General features: G+C 44.3%; 1 protein-coding gene across 4 annotated transcripts in view; it reads left to right on the top strand.

Annotated features, from left to right (window-relative positions):
- Positions 1-22,946, top strand: part of LOC139280520 (mesothelin-like protein) — a 49,223-nt gene that overhangs the window by 13,517 nt on the left and 12,760 nt on the right. The window contains exons 1-5 of one of the 4 annotated variants that reach the window (XM_070900001.1): positions 13,542-13,626; positions 16,686-16,801; positions 19,219-19,250; positions 22,021-22,087; positions 22,757-22,938. In XM_070900001.1, coding sequence (XP_070756102.1) covers positions 16,738-16,801; positions 19,219-19,250; positions 22,021-22,087; positions 22,757-22,938 — 345 coding nt within the window. In that variant the 5' untranslated portion in view covers positions 13,542-13,626; positions 16,686-16,737. Of the gene's footprint in view, positions 1-13,510; positions 13,627-16,685; positions 16,802-19,218; positions 19,251-19,662; positions 19,778-22,020; positions 22,088-22,756; positions 22,939-22,946 lie in introns of those variants that run through there. The other 3 variants (XM_070900003.1, XM_070900002.1, XM_070900000.1) reach the window with 3 other exon arrangements.

Genomic DNA, 22,946 nt, shown 5'->3' with positions numbered 1-22,946 from the left:
CCCGGAATCACAATGCGGATTTCGTCCCCTATAGGGCACAACAGACATGACCTTTGCAGCGCGATAGATGCAGGAAAAATGCAGGGAGCAGCGCCAGCCCTTATACATGGCCTTTTTCGATCTTACAAAGGCCTTTGACACTGTCGACCGTGAGGGTCTATGGAGCATCCTCCTCCGTTTCGGATGCCCCCAAACGTTTTTCAACATCCTTCGCCAGCTCCACGATGACATGCAGGCCGTGAGCCTTACCAACGGATCCATCACGGACCCAATCCACGTCTGGACCGGGGTCAAACAAGGCTGCGTTATCGCTCCAACCCTCTTCTCAATCTTCCTCGTCGCCATACTCCACCTCACAATCCACAAGCTCCCTGCTGGAGTGGAACTAAACTATAGAACCAGTGGGAAGCTGCTTAACCTACGCCGCCTCCAGGCCAGGTCCAAGATCACCCCAACCTCTGTTGTTGAGCTGCAGTATGTGGACGATGCCTGCGTCTGTGTACATTCAGAGGCTGAACTCCAGGATATAGTAAATGTATTCACTGAGGCAAATGAAAGCATGGGCCTTACGCTTAACATCCGTAAGACAAAGGTCCTCCACCAGCCTGTCACTGCCGCACAGCACTGCCCTCCAGTCATCAAGATCCACGGCGCGACCCTGGACAACATGGACCATTCCCCATATGTCGGGAGCCTTATCAACAAAGGCAGATATTGATGCGGAGATTCAGCATCGCCTCCAGTGCGCCAGCGCAGCCTTCGGCCGTCTGAGGAAAAGAGTGTTTGAAGACCAGGCCCGCAAGTCTACCACCAAACTCATGGTCTACAGGGCTATAGTAATACCCATCCTCCTGTATGGATCTGAGGCATGGATGATGTATAGAAGGCACCTCAAGTTGCTGGAGATATATCACCAACGATGTCTCCGCAAGATCCTGCAAATATCCTGGGAGGACAGGCGCACCAACATCAGTGTCCTCGACCAGGCTAACATCCCCAGTATTGAAGCACTGATCACACTCGATCAGCTTCGCTGGGCAGGCCACATAGTTTGCATGCCAGATACGAGACTCCCTAAGCAAATGCTTTATGCGGAGCTCCTTCATGGTAAATGAGCCAAAGGAGGACAGTGAAAATATTATAAGGACACCCTCAAAGCTGCCCTGGTGAAGTGCGACATCACCATTGACACCTAGGAGACCCTGGCCGAAGACCACCCGAGGTGGAGAAAGTCCATCCGGGAGGGTGTTGAGCTCTTCGAGTCTCAACGCAAACAGCATGAAGAGGCCAGGCGCAGGCAGCGGAAGGAGCGCACGGCAAATCAGCCCCACCGACCCCTTCCCTCGACAAATGTCTGTCCCCCCTGTAACAGGGTCTGTGGCTCTCGTATCGGACTGTTCAGCCATCAAAGAACTCAGTTTTGGAGTGGAAGCAAGTCCTCCTCGATTCCGAGGGACTGCCTATGATGATACACTCGGTCCCTTCTTCCAAGTCATTAATATAGATTGTAAATAGTTAGTGTCCCAGCACTGATCCCTGAAGCACCTCACTAGTTAATGATTGCCAATCCAAGAATGAACTGTTCATCCCGACTCTCTGTTTTCTGTTCGTTAGCTAATCCTCTATCCATGCTAATATATTACTCAAACCCCGTGAACTTTTATCTTGTGCAACTCCTACAGATCATTTGTTAATCAAAACAGACGCACTTCGTATCTCAGTGCGTGAGCATGCATCAAACAGCTCAGAATTTGTCAAGTCACAGTTATAGGCAGTACTGTGAGTTCCCACCCTGAGGTGACACACCTTACAGATACCAGAGTGTAACAACTCAATGATGAGGAAAGGAGACAGATTCCGATCCTCTAACCCGGCACATTGGCACTTGACCATTGAGCAGTTCCGATGGGGGAGAAGGTCACTGCCTGGACCATCCTCCCTACTGAAGGAGAGTTTCTTAGGGATATAAATAGCTGGCTTTACCAGATGTTGGACTATTGCAATACTCAGTGAATCTCTCGAAGCCACTACAAAGCCGTGTAAATGCTTCAGAAACCTCAAGTGTAAGAAATTGGGAGACATAACACCACCTTACATTTAGTACATTCTTACTCCGAAATTTTCAGCTGATATTTTTTGTAAAAGATACAAGTGACTGGATCTTAGCCCAGTGAACTCTTTAATATATTCAACATCTCGGACTGCACAAATTCATTTGCTCTGATGATAGTTTGGAAGCGGTGCAGATCCCCGAGTGCAGGACTTGCACAGCCAGCTGAAAACCAGATATAAAAACTGCCGGAACTCACTGAGCCCGGCTTGTGAGAAGACCCATGTTTACCAGGTGTTTAACAGGCTATTGGGCGGTCGGGCAGGTGTATATTTGGCTGGCAGCCGGCTGCACAAGGATCTCTGCTCAGGGAGCCCGGAAATACAAGCGCTATCTAAAAAGGCGTTGCTTTTATGTAACTGGCCTATTCACAGAGCACAAGCACACACAGCTTCCTACATGGCAGGCAGCTCTCTCTCGGAAGCCTTCGGGAATCTGCCTGGTTCTGTTTAATGATTAACTCTGCAATTGCAGTACACAATACGTCCACATCCACAGTGTGGAGCTACAACATTACAAGCTTACAGACATTACACTTCTCCCTCCTTAATGAAGAAGTTATAACAAACATCATACATAACTTTCATGTTTATACATAACACAGGATATAAACTTTTTTTTTCCATATTTACAAATTTAACTTTACCATTTGTTTTCTGTTTCGAAGAGGATACCTTCGCTCTCGAACAGAACCTTCCAAACATGGTGTCGATTTCACACTGATTCAAGGCTCATCCTGAGGATCGTTTTCCTCCACGGAATTTCCTTGATTTTCATTTGAACTCACTAACTTCAGGCTCTTTGTTTTCCTGACTCGGACTCAGACTTTCATTCTGATTCTCTCCTGGATTTGTTTCCAGTACATTGGATTTAGGATTTTCTACTGGTGTATCAAAACTATCTGATGAGTCAGAAATAATTGAATCATTCCCACCTTCAACTCCTTCCATGTCTGTAGGTAAAATATGATCAATATGAACAAACCTAACCTGTCCATTATCAAACATCTTTACCAAATATACGCGAGGACCACATATCTTCACCACTCTTCCTGGTAACCACGTTACCCATTTATGGTGATGGTTCTTCACTCTCACCTTCTGGTTTAATTTCACACTTCTCTCTTTTACTCTATCTCTATCATGATTCTCTTTCTGTCTTAATTGTGTCTCTTCTACGGACGGTGCCAAATTTGGCTTTAACAACGAGAATCTGGTTTGTGGCTGTCATTTGAGAAACAACTCTGCTGGTGTTCTACCTGTAATTGTATGAGGAGTATTTCAATATGTAATCAAAAAATTAGCCAATTTGTGATCCAATGACACCTGTCGTTTCCTTGGATTTGGATCTAACATTTGTTTTATGAGGGCATGTTTTACAATTTGTACAGTGCGCTCTGCTGCACCATTCGAAGCAGGATGGTATGGTGGAACCTTGGTATGTTTCACACTATTTTTGCTCGTGAATTGTGCAAATTCTTCTGAACGAAATTGTGGTCCATTATCCGAAACAATCTCTTCAGGGAAGCTAAATGAAGAAAATAATTTCGCAAAATGTCTAATGTTTTACTTGTTGTTATTTTCCACATTGGAAACACCTCAACCCACTTTGAATGTCTATCAATCACAATGAATAATTGGTGTCCTTCTAACTCAGCAAAATCAATATGTAGCCTTTGCCACACCCTGGGAGGCTATTTCCATGGCTTTAATGGTACTGATGGTGGTTGCTTGCTTACTGATTGACATGTCGTACACTGACTCACGATGTACTCTATATCTTTATCAAGACCTGGCCACCATAAATAACTGCATGCAAAACTCTTAGTCAAGCACATTCCCAGGTGCTGGTCATGGAGGTCTCCGAATAATTTGGACCTGAATTTATTTGGTATAACCACTCTTGCACCTCACATGATACAATCTTTATCGACTGATAATTAATTCCTATGAATGAAGAATGGATGTGTATCTTTGTCTGTTACCTGGTTTGGCTATCCATTTGCAATATACTCATACACCTTTGACATCACTGGGTCACGTTTGGTTGCTCTACCAATCTCTTCAGCTGTGACTGGCAGTTCATCAATGTATGAAAAATAAAACACTTCTTCCCTATTGAGTGTAACTTGTGATGGGGAAGGCAATCTAGACATTGCATCAGCATTACTGTGATCAGCTGATCGTCTGTATTCAATATCATATGTCTATGCTGACAAAATCAAAGCCCATCTCTGCATTCGAGCTGCAGCTAATGTTGGGACTGGGGACTTTGGATGGAGGATTGCTGTTAGGGGCTTATGGTCCAAAACGATGGTAAACTTATGACCATACAAGTATTTGTGAAACTTCTTGACCCCAAAAATTAATGCCAAAGCTTCCCTTTCAATTTGCGCATAATTACTCTCACTGGCACTGAGAGTGCGTGAAGCAAAAGCATTTGGTCTCTCCTCCCCACGACTTAATACATGAGAGATTACTGCCCCAACTCCATACGGAGAGGCATCACATGCTAGCTTAATCTCCTTAGATATGTCATAGTAAACTAACATGGTGCTCTCTACCAATTTGCTTTTACACTCCTTGAATGCTGTATCGCATTCTTTTGACCAGTTCCAATGGACCTGTTTTTTCAAAAGTTCATTCAGTGGATGCAATACTGTAGCCAAATTTGGTAGGAACTTCCCATAATAGTTCAAAAGACCCAAGAATGAACAAAGTTCAGTGACTCCTGGGAGTGGGTGCATTTCTAATTGCATCCAATTGTTCCATGGTTGGGTGTAAACCATCTTTGTCTACTCTGCACCCTAAGTACTTCACTGAGTTTTTAAATAACTCACACTTACGAGCAGACACTTGTAATCTGTGCTTCTCTAGACGTTTGAGGACTTCATTCAATATGTTATTATGAATTTGCCTATTTGGTGCTGAAATTAGTATGTCATCCAAATAATATACTACCCCTTCAATACCTTGTAAAATCTGGTTCACCACCCCTTGGAATATGGCAGGGGCGGAAGACACTCCAAATGGTAGCCTATTAAATTGATATAGGCCTAGATGAGTATTTATAGTCAAACATGACTTGGACTCCTCATCTAGTTCAAGCTGTAAGTAAGCACTTGTAAGATCCAGTTTTGAGAAGATCTGACCACCTGTCAGTGTTGTGAACAAATCTTCTATATTCGGCAATGTATTAGGGACATTACCCTCTACAACCTGGTTTACGGTTTCTTTATAATCACCACACAATCTTACCTTATCATCAGACTTGGGTACAACAACAATGGGTGTAGCCCAATTTGCCGTGAAGGAATTCTGAGTAGAGTGCTTGCTTTGGGAGTCTTATGTCTGGCATGCAAACTATGTGGCCTGCCAAACAGAGCTGATCTATTGTAGTCAGTGCTTCAGTGCTGCGGATGTTGGCCTGGTCGAGGACACTAACGTTGGTGCGTCTGTCCTCCCAGGAGACTGACTAATTGTCTTACACAAAGATCCGTTTCTAAGCCGACAATCACAATGTGACCAGCAGGTTCTAACTCCCTCCCCTGAGGTTTTAGCGCTCACTGGGTCAGGCTATTTTGATATGACTGAACCAGTTATTCTTTCACTGTAAACCAGGGGCCCTTTCATCAGGAGGGATTCCACAACTTTTACAGTATGACTCAAGAGAAACCTGTAAATCTGAGATCAATACAGAAAATCTGCTGGAAACGCACAGCAGGCCAGTTAATATCTGTGAGCAGAGGTTCTTAAACTAAACTTTTTGATTGAACTCTGAACGGTGAAAGGCAGATAAACTCCTTGGAGCCATGCTTAAGCTCCATGGGGTAGATTCATGCTTTTACCACCCGCACATTGAGCATCGCCTGGGCCCAGCGCAGGAAGGAAAATCTGCCGCTGGAGTTACGCAGTCAGCTACCAGAATCCGACTGATGTGCATGTCCACAGATCCTTAAAGGTAACAGGTCAGGTCGATAAAGTAGATAAAAAAGCAAATGGAATGCTAATTTTGTTGTTTAGCTGAGGCATAGAATACAAGAGCAGGGAAGTTATGCTTGAATTGTATAAAACACTAGTTATGCCACAGCTAGCGTACTGCGTGCGGTTCTGGTCATCATATTGCAGGAGGGATGTGATTGCACTAGAGAGGGTACAGAGCAAATTTAGCAGGATGTTGCCAGGACTGGAGAACTTTATCGATGAGGAAAGATTGGATAGGCTCCGGTTGTTTTCTTTGGAACAGACATAGTTGAGAGGAGACCCGATTGAGGTGCATAAAATTATGAGGAACCTCGATAGGGTGGATAGAAAGGTCCTATTTCCCTTAGCAGATAGGTCAACAACCAGGGGGCATAGATTTAAAGTAATTGGTAGGAGGTTTAGAAGGGATTTGAGGGGAAACGTTTTCACCCAGAGGGTGGTGAGGGTCTGGAACTCACTACCTGAAAGGGTGGTTGAGGCAGAAACCCTCACCACATTTAAGAAGTACCTGGCTATGCACTTGAAATGCCGTAATCTACAAGGCTACAGACCTAGAGCTGGAAAGTGGTATTAGGCTGGATAACTCTTTGTCGACCAGCGCGGACACAATGGGCCGAAATGGCCTCCTTCCGTGCTGTAAATTTTTATGATTCTATGAGTACTATTTCTGCAGAGGTGCAAGCGGACAAGTGCAGATTAAAGACAACTTGTTGCACATTCCAGTCAGACAAGGCAGAGATATTTGTTGCCGCACTGAGGCCCATGTGGACCACCTGAAATTTCAAAGTTTTGTTTTATAAGTGTTACTAAAGCCAGCCTGAAGCTGAAATAATGTAGCACAACTGGCATTAATGTGACCTGAAAACTTGCCTGTCAATCTCAAAACTTTTTCCCAAAGTAAACTATCATTTAAATTTAAAATTTGTTAATCTTAAATAGATAAAGACTAAATCAAACCATGAAAACTTACCTCCTGTCTTGTGGGAAAGTTGCTGAGCACCGTGTAGCGAATGAGTGACCAGGTCACTGATAACTTGTAACCAGCTTCCCGCCTACGGCTTCTCATTATACAAAAATCCAGGTGTGACTCATGTATCTTTACTAATGTAAAGTGCTCTAAATTGCTCAGAAATATTGGTGATGATGACATCTAGAGGGATGGGACATGCTCTGAGGTTATTTGGTATATTTAGAATCCTGTGTATTACATAATTTCAACACAACTAACATAAAGCAATATTCTCCACATTCTATTCATTCTGAAAGTCACACCTTTTAAAATTATTTTTCTCCTATTTAGTCCCCATGACAAGTAATAGACACCATGCCCAGCTGTCCTGTTCAGGCAGCTGACCTTCTGACAGGTGAGCAAGAACACTGCTGAACATACCGGCTTCAGTTCTCCAGTGATTGACCTTGTTTGCATTACACCGAGTTACAACGAGTCTACAGCACTGAAACAGCCCATTCAGCCCAACTGGTCTATGCTGATGTTTATGTTCCACACGAGCCTCCACCCACCCCTCTTCATCTAACATTATCAGCATAGCTTTCAATTCCTTCTGTCCCCCACCCACCAATCTCCATCTTCTTATCTAGCTTCCCCTTAAATGTTGCCTCTGGTTATTTTCATCAACTGCTCCTTGTGGTAGGGTATTCTACAGTTTTATCACTCTTTGGACAAATAACTTTCTCCTGAAATCCTTTTTGGATTTATTAGTGACCAAATGGAAACATTTTGCACCTCTACTCTATCAAACACTTTCAGTATCTTAAAGACCACTGTCTGATCCCCCCTCAGCTTTCTCTTTTCTAGAGAAAAGAGACCCAGACTGGTTAGTCTTTCCTGATAGTAATTCATTAACTCCAACACTGGGGATCATTGTGTTGGGACATTGATGCTGTAACTCCCACACTGGGGATCCTTGTGTTAGGACATTGATGCTGTAACTCCAACACTGGGGATCATTGTGTTAGGACATTGATGCTGTAACTCCAACACTGGGGATCATTGTGTTAGGACATTAATGCATGAACTCCCATATATGGGATCATTGTGTTAGGACATTAATGCTGTAACTCCAACACTGGGGATCATTGTGTTAGGACATTGATGCTGTAACTCCAACACTGGGGATTATTGTGTTGGGACATTAATGCTGTAACTCCAACACTGGGGATCATTGTGTTGGGACATTGATGCTGTAACTCCAACACTGGGGATCATTGTGTTAGGACATTGATGCTGTAACTCCAACACTGGGGATCATTGTGTTGGGACATTGATGCTGTAACTCCAACACTGAGGATCATTGTGTTAGGATATTAATGCATGAACTCCCATATATGGGATCATTGTGTTAGGACATTAATGCTGTAACTCCAACACTGGGGATCATTGTGTTAGGACATTGATGCTGTAACTCCAACACTGGGGATCATTGTGTTAGGACATTGATGCTGTAACTCCAACACTGGGGATCATTGTGTTGGGACATTGATGCTGTAACTCCAACACTGGGGATCATTGTGTTAGGACATTAATGTGGTAACTCCAACACTGGGGATCATTGTGTTAGGACATTAATGCTGTAACTCCAACACTGGGGATCATTGTGTTAGGACATTAATGCTGTAACTCCAACACTGGGGATCATTGTGTTAGGACGTTGATGCTGTAACTCCAACACTGGGGATCATTGTGTTAGGACATTAATGCATGAACTCCCATATATGGGATCATTGTGTTCAGAAATTCATGTTCTATTCCAACACTAGGGATCATTGTGTTGGGACATTGATGCTGTAACTCTCACACTGGGGATCCTTGTGTTGGGTCATTAATTCTTTAACTCAAACTCTGGAGATCATTGTGTTGTGACATTAATTCAGTAACTGCAACACTGGGGATCGGAGAGGTCAGAGTTCAACAATTTCGGACCTTAACCTCTGCCCATATTTTGCTCTGATGTTTTTTTATTCTCTCTCTCTGTATCCCATGGCAGTCGGTAATTATCCTGCCATTCACACACTATCTAAACTAATCTTTTTCTAACTTCTGCTATTACCATCTCAAGTCGGCCCACAATCCCTTTTGTCTCTCTAATCTCGCCTGTCTTCCACCCTATTACAGACCTTCCCTGTTGTTCTTTCCTTCCCTCCCCCTTTCAGTGCTCCTTAAGAATCTGTTCATTTTGAACATTCGCCAGTTCTGACGAAGGGACATCGACCCGAAACGTTAATTCTGTTGTGCTCCACACCTGCTGCTCAGATTTCCAGCATTTTCTGTTTTTATTTTGAATTCCAGCATCCGCAGTATTTTGCTTTTGTACCTGGGTGATATAAGTTTGAGCAATTGTCAACCCCGGTCCCCATGGTTGTCAGCTCACAGCATGAAACTAAATTACCATAAACATGAATTAGCTTTTTTTTAAATTTTCACATTTTATTTTATAACTATATACCTTGAGACATAGTACACAAACAGCCCAATGTCCAAGTTTCAGGGTCTGAAGGACCTCTATATAAATGTTGGTCCCAGTAGAAAATGTAGGGCGAAAAATTTGGTCATGTAGCACCCATTGCTTAGTGGCTATGGATGCCCGTTCTGGTTCGAAAATGGTGTCCAAGTAGCTGATGCGGTTTGTGCCAGACGCCATTTTGGTGAGTGTGTTAGAGTCGGCACTAGGAGCATGCATCGGAGGTATGCAGACCATGACACCATTAGGTGTGTAAGGCTGATTTGACACCAGCGCTGCCTTTTATGACCTCCACACTGGAGCTAATGCCCTGTGTTAACCTCGCACAGCTGAACACGCACTCAGCAGCAGGAAGGACCGCCCTCCTCCCCTCCAGCGCTATTTAAAGAGATCATCACCTACTTACAAATTAGTTGCCGTTTGATTTCTACCAGCTGTTGCTGAGTTAGTAGAAGTGTTTGGTGCTTTCTAGATTTCTTTAAAGTTGCCTAAAGTCTATAAGGAATGGTGTGGCACATGCTCAATGATTTGGTATTGACTTGCAAGTGGTCTGTTCAGACCAGTCGCTCCCAGACATGGGTTCAGCAGTTTGTATCCTCCTGGACCTGCAGTATGACTGGGAGAGTGAGCAGAGGTGACACAGAGCAGGATAAGTTGCTAGAAGAGGAGGGGGAAGGAGGGCTCACAGAAGGTGACCATATCCACCCAGGATCTTCGGGGAGCAAATCTCCTACCTCAACCTCAGTGAGGAACAGGGCGCTAATGTCCCAAGACAATAATCCCCAGTGTGGGAGTTAGTGAATTATGATCAGGAAAGTTTGAACAGTCTGGGGCTCTTTTTCCTAGAAAAGAGAAGAGAAGGCTGAGGAGTGACCTGTTAGAGGTCTTTAAATAATGATTGGGTTTGATATGGTAGGCAATGAGAAAATGTTTCCACTTGTGGGCGAGACCAAAACTGGAGGCCATAAATATAAGATAGTCATGAAAAATCCAATATTGAATGAAGGAGAAAAGCCTTTACCCTGAGATTGGTAAGTATGTAAAACCTACTGTAACAAAGAGTAGTTGAGGAAAATACCACAAATGCTTTTAAGGGGGAGCTAGATAAGCACATGAGAGAGAAAGGAATAGAAGGCTATGCTGATGATGTTAGATGAAGAGGGTGGGAGGAGGCTCATGTGGAGCATAAAAGTCAGCATGAACCAGTTGGGCCGAATGGGCTGTTTCAGTGCTGTAGAGTCATTGTAACTCGGTGTAATGGAAGCAAGGTCAATCACTGGAGGAACTGAAGCCAGTGTTTTCAGCCGTGTTCTTGCTCAGCTGTCAGAAAGTCAGCTAGCTGAACACGAGACCTGAGCATGGTTAGTTAACATAGGGACTAAAGAGAAAAATAATAAGAGTGACTACAGAGAATAGAATTTGAAGTTTACGTTCATTGAGGTTAAATTATTAATCACTGTTATACTCTGGATGATGAATATGCCAAATAGCCTCACGGAAGACCTAGCCCTTTAGATGTCACCTTCCCTGATGTGTCTGAGTACTTCAGAGTACTTACATGAGTAAAAACGTAGGAGCCACACCTGGATTTTAATATAAAGAGGAGCTGCAGGAGGGAAGCTGGTCACTCATTCACCACACAGTGCTCATCAACTTTCACACAAAACAGGAGGTACATTTTCAAGTTTTGATTTATTCTCTACCGAGTTAAATTCAAACAATTTTCAATTAAGATGATAAGTGCAGAATTTACTTGGGGCAAATCAAACGGCAACTAATCTGTAAGTAAGTGATGATCTCTTTAAATAGCGCTGGAGGGGAGGAGGGCGATTAATACGTCAATTTTCAGATCCCATTGATGCCAGCTGTGCAGTATCATTTCAGTCGAACCTGGTATTGCAGTACTTCCAGGAACGGTGCAGTGGCTCTAGGCCTTTTGGCTAAGAGCATTGGCGCAGAGTGATCCTTGATGTGTGCAAGGTGACCTCTGGCGTTTGTGATTTGACAAAGAATTGGAACGATTGGCTACGAATTTCAGGTTGGCTTCCATATGACTTGTGTGGACAAACTTTGAGGCTTAGAAATTCGTCTTGGGCGGTGGAGCAAAACAGGCGGTATTGGATTGGCCGCCCGTTACACGCAGCGCCTGATATTCAGTCCTATTGCAGTAAATGTGTCAGCCGTGGCTCAGTGGGTAGCACACTCACCTCTGAGTCAGAAGGTTGTGAGCACAAAAATCTAAGCTGACACTCCGGTGTAGTGCTGAGGGAGCGCTGCATTGTCAGAGGTGCCGTCTTTCGAATGCTCTCTCGGGTGGGTGTAAAAGATCCCATTACTTTATTTTGAAGAAGAGCAGGGGAGTTATCACTGTTGTGCTGGTCAATATTTATCCCTCAATCAACAAAACAAAAACAGATTATCTGGTCATTATCACATTTACTGTGTGCAAATTGGTTGCCACGTTTCCCACATTACAACAGTGACTACACTCCAAAAATACTTCATTGGCTGTAAAGCGCTTTGAGACGTCCGGTGATCATGAATGTCAGTCTTTCTTTCTTTAAATTCCGACCGCCAAAATTTCCTTCCTGCGTCCGTCCACCGGATGCTCAATGTGTCGGCACTGAAAACGCAATTCTAATTCATGGAGACCTAACGTGGATCCAAGGTGTTTATCCATCTTTCACTTTTCGATCAGAAAGATTCTTTTAAGAAGATTGGGAGTGAGTGATGATTTTAAGATGATGAATTTATCATTTGCAAATATTTGCTCCATATTAAGCTCAGAAAAAGAACAAGTTACCATTTTGTATGTAAAGTCTTTGAGTTCTGGTGACAGGTGCACGCCCGAAATGTCAGTCTGTCCTTTCTCCTCAGAGATGTTCACTGCCCTGAAGTGCATTTCCATCAGTTTTTTTAAAAATAGCTCTGATTTATGAGGAAAGGTTGAGTAGATTGGGCCTCTACTCATTGGAATTCAGAAGACTGAGAGGTGATCTTATCGAAACGTATAAGATTATGAGGGGGCTTGACAAGGTGGATGCAGAGAGGATGTTTCCACTGATAGGGGAGACTAGATCTCGGGGGCATGATCTTAGAATAAGGGGCCGCCCATTTAAAATTGAGATGAGGAGAAATTTCTTGTCTCAGAGGGTTGTAAATCTGTGGAATTCGCTGCCTCGGAGAGCTGTGGAAGCTGGGACATTGAATAAATTTAAGACAGAAATAGACAGTTTCTTAAATGATAAGGGGTTATGGGGAGCGGGCGGGGAAGTGTCCTGAGTCCATGATCAGATCAGCCATGATCTTATTGAATGGCGGAGCAGGCTCGAGGGGCCATATGGACTTCTCCTGTTCCTATTTCTTATGCTCTTATTTGCTTTATTTTCTTTTTAAACGGGCAATAAACTAACTGACATTAAACTATCTGGGTCATGTTGGTCATTCGTCAGTTCCAGTCAATCTTTTGAGTCCAACAGTAAAGGTTCTGAAATCCCTCCTTATGAGAGGGCCCCTGGTCGACACTGAAAGAATAACTGGTTCAGTCATATCTCATCAGCCTGACCCAGTGAGCGCTAAAACCTCAGAGGTGGGAGTTAGAATTAATTGCTCGCATTGTGATTGTTGGCTTAGAAACGGATTTATGTGTAAGATTAGTCAGTCAAGGGGGCAGGAAATTCCAGGTGAATTTTTTAATTTATTGCTGATTTTAGAAAGTTAAACGAGACCGGACCGACAGAGCTGGCGGTGGTGTGAGAGCTCAGGATTAGCAGTACCCTTTCTCAATATAATGCAGCTTTCGGGCAGTCGCGATAAGAGGTTGCTGACAACAGATGTTGGACATACAAAGCTGGGGGCCAATAGCTGGTCTGTTAAAGCCGAGACATTGGTTTTCACACATCCCTATCACAATCATGACTCTTGATTCCTCTTTACAGGAAAATCTAAGTTGATTCTGGGGTTGGAAAGTGCCACATTTGACCAGCAACGATGCAGAAGGCAGCGTTGCCCAATTGCACCTTTTCAATGGAGCTCCTCACCGTTATCGCCACCGGTAAGTCAGCCCTCTCAGTGGCCGTTGTACGCCATCAGTCACCGAATGCAGGTCAAGCAGTGAGCGGCCAGTTAAATAAAAGTAATTTGCAGTCAGCGGCAAAGCAAAGGCGTTTGCCACCAACCCCGAAGAAAGCTGCCCGCAAAGATCTTGCGATCTCTGTGGCGAGAGGTTTGCTACTTTTCGACATTGAATTGAGATCAGCGCAGTTTGTGTCGGAGCAGTTCATGACTGACCGCAAACTTCAGGATTTCCACGTTAGGATGCACATTGGCTACATCCTGAAGTTGCGGTCAATTTCAAAGGGGTAATAACAGTGAACACAGTTTGTTCACTGCTATTACTCAATGTAAATTCTGGGCCATTGCATTTTATACACTGCGCTGGTGGTACCAGGCTCCCTGAGCAGAGATCCTTGTGCAGCCGGCTACAATCCAAATATACACCTGCCCGACCGCCCAATAGCCTCCGTTAAACACCTGGTAAACATGGGTGTTCTCACAAGCCGGGCTCAGTGAGTCCTGGCAGTTTTTATATCTGGCTGTGCAAATCCTGCACTCGGGGATCCGCATCGCTTCATACGTGAAAGTTTCATAAGTCAGCCTATCATCAGAGCAAATTAACTTGTGGAGTTACATTCCCCCTGAGATCTTGTTTATAATGAAGAGTTCACTGGTCTAAGATCCAGTCACTTGTGTCTTTCACAAAAAATATGAAGTTTCTGAAGCATTTAGATGGTTTTGGAGCAGCGTGAAGAGATTCACTGAGTATTGCAACAGTACAACATCTGGTAAACCCAGCTATTTACATTCCTATGAAACTCTCCTTCAATAGGGAGGATGGTCCAGAGTAGTTGAGGCAAATGCTTTTAAGGGGGAGCTAGATAAGCACACGAGGGAGAAAGGAATAGAAAGCTATGCTAATAATGTTGGATGAAGAGGGGTGAGAGGAGGCTCGTGTGGAGCATAAAAGTCAGCATAGGCCAGTTGGGCCGAATGGGCTGTTTCAGTGCTGTAGAGTCATTGTAACTCGGTGTAATGGAAGCAAGGTCAATCACTGGAGGAACTGAAGCCAGTGTTTTCAGCCGTGTTCTTGCTCACCTGTCAGAAAGTCAGCTGACTGAACACGAGACCTGGGCATGGTTAGTTGACATAGGAACTAAAGAGAAAAATAATAAGAGAGTGACTACACAGAATAGAATTTAAGTTTAAATTATTAGTCACTGTTATACTCTGGATGATGAATATACCAAATAGCCTCAGAGGAAGACCTAGCCCTTTAGATGTCACCTTCCCTGTTGTGTCTGAGTACTTTAGAGTGCAGGTTACGTGAGTAAAAACGTAGGAGCCACACCTGGATTTTAATATAAAGAGGAGCTGTAGGAGGGAAGCTGGTTGCAAATTATCAGTGTCCTGGTCACTCATTCGCTACAAAGTGCTCAGCAACTTTCACACAAGACAGGAGGTACGTTTTCAAGGTTTGATTTATTCTCTATTTAAATTCAAATAATTTTCAATTAAGATGATAAGTGCAGAATTTACTTGGGGCAACTCTGCTGCGATTAATTTTAGGTCAATTTTCAGATCCCATTGATGCCAGCTGTGCAGTATCATTTCAGTTTCAGGTTGGCTTCGATATGTCTTGCGGGGACAAACTTTGAGGCTTAGAAATTCGTCTTGGGCGGTGGAGCAAAACAGGCGGTATTGGATCGGCCGCCCGTTACACGCAGCGCCTGATATTCAGTCCCATTGCAGTAAATGTGTCAGCCGTGGCTCAGTGGGTAGCACACTCACCTCTGAGTCGGAAGGTTGTGGGTTCAAGTCCCACTCCAGGGACTTGAGCACACAAATCTAAACTGACACTGAGCACTGCACTGTCTGAGGTGCCATCTTTCAGATGAGACTAAACAAGACCACGTCTGCTCTCGGGTGGGTGGGAGTTATCCCTGTTGTGCTGGTCAATATTTATCCCTCAATCAACACAACAAAAACAGATTATCTGATCATTATCACATTTACTGTTTGCAAATTGGCTGCCATGTTCCCCACATTACAACAGTGACTGCACTCCAAAAGTACTTCATTGGCTGTAAAGCGCTTTGAGACATCCGGTGATCATGAATGTCAGTCTTTCTTTCTTTAAATTCCGACCGCCAGAATTTCCTTCCTGCGTCCGTCCACCGGATGCTCAATGTGTCGGCACTGAAGACGCAATTCTAATTCATGGAGACCTAACGTGGATTCAAGGTGTTTATCCGTCTTTCACTTTTCGATCAGATAGATTCTTTTAAGAAGATTGGGAGTGATTGATGATTTTAAGATGATGAATTTATCATTTGCAAATCTTTGCTCCATATTAAGCCCAGAAAAAGAACAAGTTACCATTTCGCATGTAAAGGCTTTGAGTTCTGGTGACAGGTGCACGCCCGAATTGTCAGTCTGCCCTTTCTCCTCACAGACGTTCACTGCCCTGATGTGTATTTCCATCAGTTTTGTTTAAAGCTCAGATTTGCAAGTTTTATTTTCTTTTTAAACAGACAATAAACCCACTGACATTAAACTATCTGGGTCATGTCGCTCATTCGTCAGTTCCAGTCATTTTTTTGAGTCCAACAGTAAAGGTTCTGGAATCCCTCCTTATGAGAGGGCCCCTGGTAGACACTGAAAGAATAACTGGTTCAGTCGTTTCACATCAGCCTGACCCAGTGAGCGCTACAACCGCAGAGGTGGGAGTTAGAATTAATTGCTCGCATTGTGATTGTCGGCTTAGAAACGGATTTATGTGTAAGATTAGTCAGTCAAGGAGTAGGTAATTCCAGGTCATTTAAAAAAATTTATTGCTGTTGAGACAGTTAAATGAGAGATCGGACCGACAGAGCTGGCGGTGGTGTGAGAGCTCAGGATTAGCAGTACCCTTTCTCAATATACCGCAGCTTTGGGGCAGTCGCGATAAGAGGCTCCAGAAAACAGATGTTGGGGGCCAATAGCTGTCTGTTAAAGCCGAGACATTGGATTTCACACGTCCCTATCACAATCATGACCCTTGATTTCTCTTTACAGGACAGTCTAAGTTGTTTCTGGGTTTGGAAAGTGCCACATTTGACCAGCAACGATGCAGAAGGCAGCGTTGCCCAATTGCACCTTTTCAATGGAGCTCCTCACCGTTATCGCCACCGGTAAGTCAGCCCTCTCAGTGGCTGTTGTTCGCCGCCAGTCGCCGACTGCAGGTCAAGCAGTGAGCGGCCAGTTAAATAAAAGTAATTTGCAGTCAGCGGCAAAGCAAAGACGTTCGCCACCGACCCAAAGAAAGCTGCCCGCAAAGATCTTGCGATCTCTGTGGCGAGAGGTTTGCCACTTTTCGACGTGCAATTGAGATCAGCGCAGTTTGGACGGAGTTCCACAGCGCAAGCTGCCGTGACCTCAACAAGCTGTCTGGGCAGCCAATCGCAATGCAGAATTCTCAGAGACCGGGAACCAGGAAGTGAACAAGTTGCTTTTATTCTGACTTTAACATCTTTTTTATGGAGAGCAAAACAAAGACTGGGGCTCTCACATGGGGCAAAGGTCAACCTGAAATAAATAGGAACAAACTGTTAAGAAATCTATTTAAAAAAAAAAATTCTTAAAAATTGTAATTATTATAATGGAGAAATTGGAAACTCCATAAAATTTAAATTAACTTTTTTTTTACAGCCATAACTTTTGGACAGCAGTCAATACGTCGTTAAAAGCCCAGTTCCCTAATTTAACAAGGTGTAGCTTTCAATGGGGTATTTAACATCGATATTAGCGCAGAAAAAAACAGTAAAAGGGAATATTATTTGAATGGGGAGAAATTACAACATGCTGTGGTGCAGAGGGACCTGGGGGTCCTTGTGCATGAATCCCAAAAAGTTAGTTTGCAGGTGCAGCAGGTAATCAGGAAGGCGAATGGAATGTTGGCCTTCATTGCGAGAGGGATGGAGTACAAAAGCAGGGAGGTCCTTCTGCAACTGTATAGGGTATTGGTGAGGCCACACCTGGAGTACTGCGTGCAGTTTTGGTCACCTTACTTAAGGAAGGATATACTAGCTTTGGAAGGGATACAGAGACGATTCACTAGGCTGATTCCGGAGATGAGGGGGTTACCTTATGATGATAGATTGAGTAGACTGGGCCTTTACTCGTTGGAGTTCAGAAGGATGAGGGGTGATCTTATAGAAACATTTAAAATAATGACGGGGATAGACAGGATAGAGGCAGAGAGGTTGTTTCCACTGGTCGGGGAGACTAGAACTAGGGGGCACAGCCTCAAAATACGGGGGAGCCAATTTAAAACCGAGTTGAGAAGGAATTTCTTCTCCCAGAGGGTTGTGAATCTGTGGAATTCTCTGCTCAAGGAAGCAGTTGAGGCTAGCTCATTGAATATATTCAAATCACAGATAGATAGATTTTTAACCAATAAGGGAATTAAGGGTTATGGGGAGCGGGCGGGTAAGTGGAGCTGAGTCCACGGCCAGATCAGCCGTGAACTTGTTGGGTGGCGGAGCAGACTCGAGGGGCTAGATGGTCTACTCCTATTCCTAATTCTTATGTTCTTATGTTCTTATTAATGTTGGGGAAGTCCAGAACCAGGGGTCACAGTCTAAGGATAAGGGGTAAGCCATTTAGGACCGAGATGAGGAGAAACTTCTTCACCCAGAGAGTGGTGAACCTGTGGAATTTTCTACCACAGAAAATTGTTGAGGCCAATTCACTAAATATATTCAAAAAGGAGTTAGATGTAGTCCTTACTACTAGGGGGATCAAGGGGTATGGCGAGAAAGCAGGAATGGGGTACTGAAGTTGCATGTTCAGCCATGAACTCGTTGAATGGCGGTGCAGGCTCGAAGGGCCGAATGTCCTACTCCTGCACCTATTTTCTATGTTTCTATGTTTCTAAAGCCTCCCTGATAAAGTGCGACATCCCCACTGACACCTGGGAGTCCCTGGCCCAAGACCGCCCTAGGTGGAGAAAGTGCATCTGAGAGGGCGCTGAGCACCTCAAGTCTCATCGCCGAGAGCATGCAGAAAGCAAGTGCAGGCAGCGGAAAGAGCGTGCGGCAAACCAGTCCCACCCACCCCTTCCCTCAACGACTATCTGTCCCAGCTGCGATAGAGTCTGTGGCTCTCGTGTTGGACTGTTCAGCCACCAAAGAACTCACTTCAGGAGTGGAAGCAAGTCTTCCTCGATTCCGAGGGACTGCCCATGATGATGATGAATGATAAGTACAACATCTGGTAAACCCAGGTATTGACATTCCTGACAGACTCTCCTTCAGTAGGGAGGATGGTCCAGGCAGTGACCTTCCCCCCCCATCGGAACTGCTCAATGGTCAAGTGCCAATGTGCCGGGTTAGAGGATCAGAATCCGTCTCCTTTCCTCATCATTGAGTTGTTACACTCTGGTATCTGTAAGGTGTGTCACCTCAGGGTGAGAGCCCACAGTACAGCTTAACAAATTCTGAGCTGTTTGACGCATGCTCAAGCACTGAGATACGAAGTGTGTCTGTTTTTATTGACAAATGATCTGTGGGACTTGCCTTTAACTTATCATTCTGATATTTTCTTTTAGGTTTCTTTTTGACCATTTTGAATGCTCAGCCGGTAAGAGAAATTTTACAGCTTCCCTTGCATGTCTTGGTTCAATTATTGTAAATATAAATCAGTGATAAATCAGGAAGTTCACAGTAATCCCTAAATCAGTCTGATTAAAATTATCGTGCAATATTTAATGGGAAATATAAGCGCAGCACAGTGCAGTGAGAGAACATGAGATATTGGCCAAATTATCCTGACAGATGAATAATAATGATATAGTGTTTCTAATAATAGCAGAACCCATCTAATAAGATCAAAGGTGTTTTCTGTCATATGGTCACTGGCTGTGTATTTTTTTTATTCATTCAAGGGATGTGGGCATCGCTGGTAAGGCCAGCATTTCTTGCCCATTCTTAATTGCCCTTGAGAAGGTGTTTGTGATCTGCCTTATTAAACTGCTGTATTCCTTATGGTGAAGGTACTCCCACAGTGCTGTTAGGGAAGGAGTTCCAGGATTTTGACCCAGCGATGATGAAGGAATGGTGATATATTTTCAAGTCAGGATGGTGTGTGACTTGAAGGAGAACACGTAGGTAGTGCTGTTCCATACTGTCTTTGTCCGTCTAGGTGGTAGAGTTTGTGGGTTTGGAAGGCGCTGTCGAAGAAGTCTTGGCGAGTTGCTGCAGTGTATCTTGTAGATGATACACACTGCAGCCACGGTGCGCCGGTGGTGGAGGGAGTGAATGTTTAAGGTGGTGGATGGGGTGCCGATCAAGCAGGCTGCTTTGTTCTGGACAGTGTTGAGCTTCTTGTGTTAGAACATAAGAATTAGGAACAGGAGTAGGCCATCTAGCCTCTCGAGCCTGCTCCGCCATTCAACAAGATCATGGCTGATCTGGCCGTGGACTCAGCTCCACTTACCCGCCCGCTCCCCGTAACCCTCAATTCCCTTATTGGTTAAAAATCTATCTATCTGTGACTTGAATACATTGAATGAGCTAGCCTCAACTGCTTCCTTGGACAGAGAATTCCACAGATTCACAACCCTCTGGGAGAAGAAATTCCTTCTCAACTCAGTTTTAAATTGGCTCCCCCGTATTTTGAGGCTGTGCCCCCTAGTTCTAGTCTCCCCGACCAGTGGAAACAACCTCTCTGCCTCTATCTTGTCTATCCCTTTCATTATTTTAAATGTTTCTATAAGATCACCCCTCATCCCTCTGAACTCCAACGAGTAAATACCCAGTCTACTCAATCTATCATCATAAGGTAACCCCCTCATCTCCGGAATCAGCCTAGTGAATCGTCTCTGTACCCCCTCCAAAGCTAGTATATCCTTCCTTAAGTAAGGTGACCAAAACTGCACGCAGTACTCCAGGTGCGACCTCACCCATACCTTATACAGTTGCAGCAGGACCTCCCTGCTTTTGTACTCCATCCCTCTCGCAATGAAGGCCAACATTCCATTCGCCTTCCTGATTACCTGCTGCACCTGCAAACTAACTTTTTGGGATTCATGCACAAGGACCCCCAGGTCCCTCTGCACCACAGCATGTTGTAATTTCTCCCCATTCAAATAATATTCCCTTTTATTGTTTTTTTCCCCAAGGTGGATGACCTCACACTTTCCGACATTGTATTCGATCTGCCAAACCTTAGCCCATTCGCTTAACCTATCTAAATCTCTTTGCAGCCTCTCTGTGTCCTCTACACAACCCGCTTTCCCACTAATCTTTGTGTCATCTGCAAATTTTGTTACACTACACTCTGTCCCCTCTTCCAGGTCATCTATGTATATTGTAAACAGTTGTGGTCCCAGCACCGATCCCTGTGGCACACCACTAACCACCGATTTCCAACCGGAAAAGGACCCATTTATCCCGACTCTCTGCTTTCTGTTAGCAAGCCAATTCTCTATCCATGCTAATACATTTCCTCTGACTCCGCGTACCTTTATCTTCTGCAGTAACCTTTTGTGTGGCACCTTATCGAATGCCTTTTGGAAATCTAAATACACCACATCCATCGGTACACCTCTATCCACCATGCTCGTTATATCCTCAAAGAATTCCAGTAAATTAGTTAAACATGATTTCCCCTTCATGAATCCATGCTGCATCTGCTTGATTGCACTATTCCTATCTCGATGTCCCGCTATTTCTTCCTTAATAGTTTCAAGCATTTTCCCCACTACAGATGTTAAACTAACCGGCCTATAGTTACCTGCCTGTTGTCTGCCCCCTTTTTTAAACAGAGGCGTTACATTAGCTGCTTTCCAATCCGCTGGTACCTCCCCAGAGTCCAGAGAATTTTGGTAGATTATAACGAATGCATCTTCTATAACTTCCGCCATTATTGGAGCAGCACTCATCCAGGCAAGTGGAGAGTATTCCATCACACTCTTGACTTGTGCCTTGCATGTGGTGGGAAAGCTTTGGGGAGTCAGGAGAGGAGCCATTTGCCACAGAATCCCCAGCCTCTGATCTGTGCCTGTAGCCACAGCATTTATGTGGCTGGTCCGGTTAAGATTCTGGTCAATGGTGACCACAGGATTTTGATGGTGGGGAATTCAGCGATGGTAATGCGTTGAATGTCAAGGTGAAGTGGTTAGACTCTTGTTGGAGATGTTCATTCCTTGACACTTGTGTAGCACAAATGTTACTTGCCACTTATCAGCCCAAGCCTGAATGTTGTCCAGGTCTTGCTGCATGCAGGCATGGACTGTTTACTTAATTGAAAAGTGTTTACGATTAGCTTCATCTCTATTGAGTTAATTATTCATGTAAACTGTTTCACATAAACAAATGTAACTGATAAAATATTATTTTCCACTCCACAGGCTCTTGGTGAGAGAGAGTCAGAAAGACGCAGCCAGATGTTATTTAAAAGAGTGAGACGTGAAACGTGTAAGTAACCAGCAATGAGGAAAAGTGTTTATTGGTGTAGACCTGACTGGATGTGCAAATGAGGGCCCTCCAACTGGACGACTATCATGAACATCGCTTGGGCTGTTGACGCGACTTTAACTCTTCGCTCCAAGATCGCTGCTCCACATTGTCTGTCTCTCCCACAGATGAAGTGCTGACCAGCAACTAGGCAGCCCCGCCCATCGGGCCGTGTTACACTGTGCCCAGAGGCTGTGCTCATTCACTGATTTTGGAGAACAGTCTTAACATAAAAACAAAGGAAAAAGGAGCAGGAGTAGGCCATTCGGCCCCTTGAGCCTGCTCTGCCATTTAATAAGATCATGGCTGATCTGATCATGGATTCAGCTCCACTTCCCTGCCCGCTCCCCAAAACCCTTTATTCCCTTATCGCTCAAAAATCTGTCTATCCCCGCCTTAAATATATTCAATGACCCAGCCTCCACAGCTCTCTGGGGTCTTCATCCCACCTCCCCTGCGCTGTTTAGGACATCAAGTAACAGAGCCCTATCTTCATGAAAAAAACACTTACCATTTTGTTTTCTCAGGGAGCATAGAAAGGATTTGTTTGCGATAACGGTTTCATTCTACAATGTTAGAAAATCAGGGCCTGCGCGCTTCTCACACAATGACTGTGTTTTGTGTTCACAGCTTGTACCTCGGGCTTCATAACAGGAGGAATGACCAACAATTTATTGCTTGGCGCATTGTATTCTGCTTCACAGTTAGACGCCTGTTTGAACAATAGTGTGCTGATGGCCAACCTCACTGAACTGGGACATATTGCTTTCAGCAGAGATCAGCATCTTATATTAAAACACAAACTGGGCGAGGTAAGCCT

The sequence above is a fragment of the Pristiophorus japonicus genome, chromosome 15 (genome assembly GCF_044704955.1).
Source record: "Pristiophorus japonicus isolate sPriJap1 chromosome 15, sPriJap1.hap1, whole genome shotgun sequence".
Lineage (NCBI taxonomy): Eukaryota > Metazoa > Chordata > Chondrichthyes > Pristiophoridae > Pristiophorus > Pristiophorus japonicus.
Note: the sequence above shows the minus strand (reverse complement) of the source record. Positions and strands in the feature narration are given on the sequence as shown.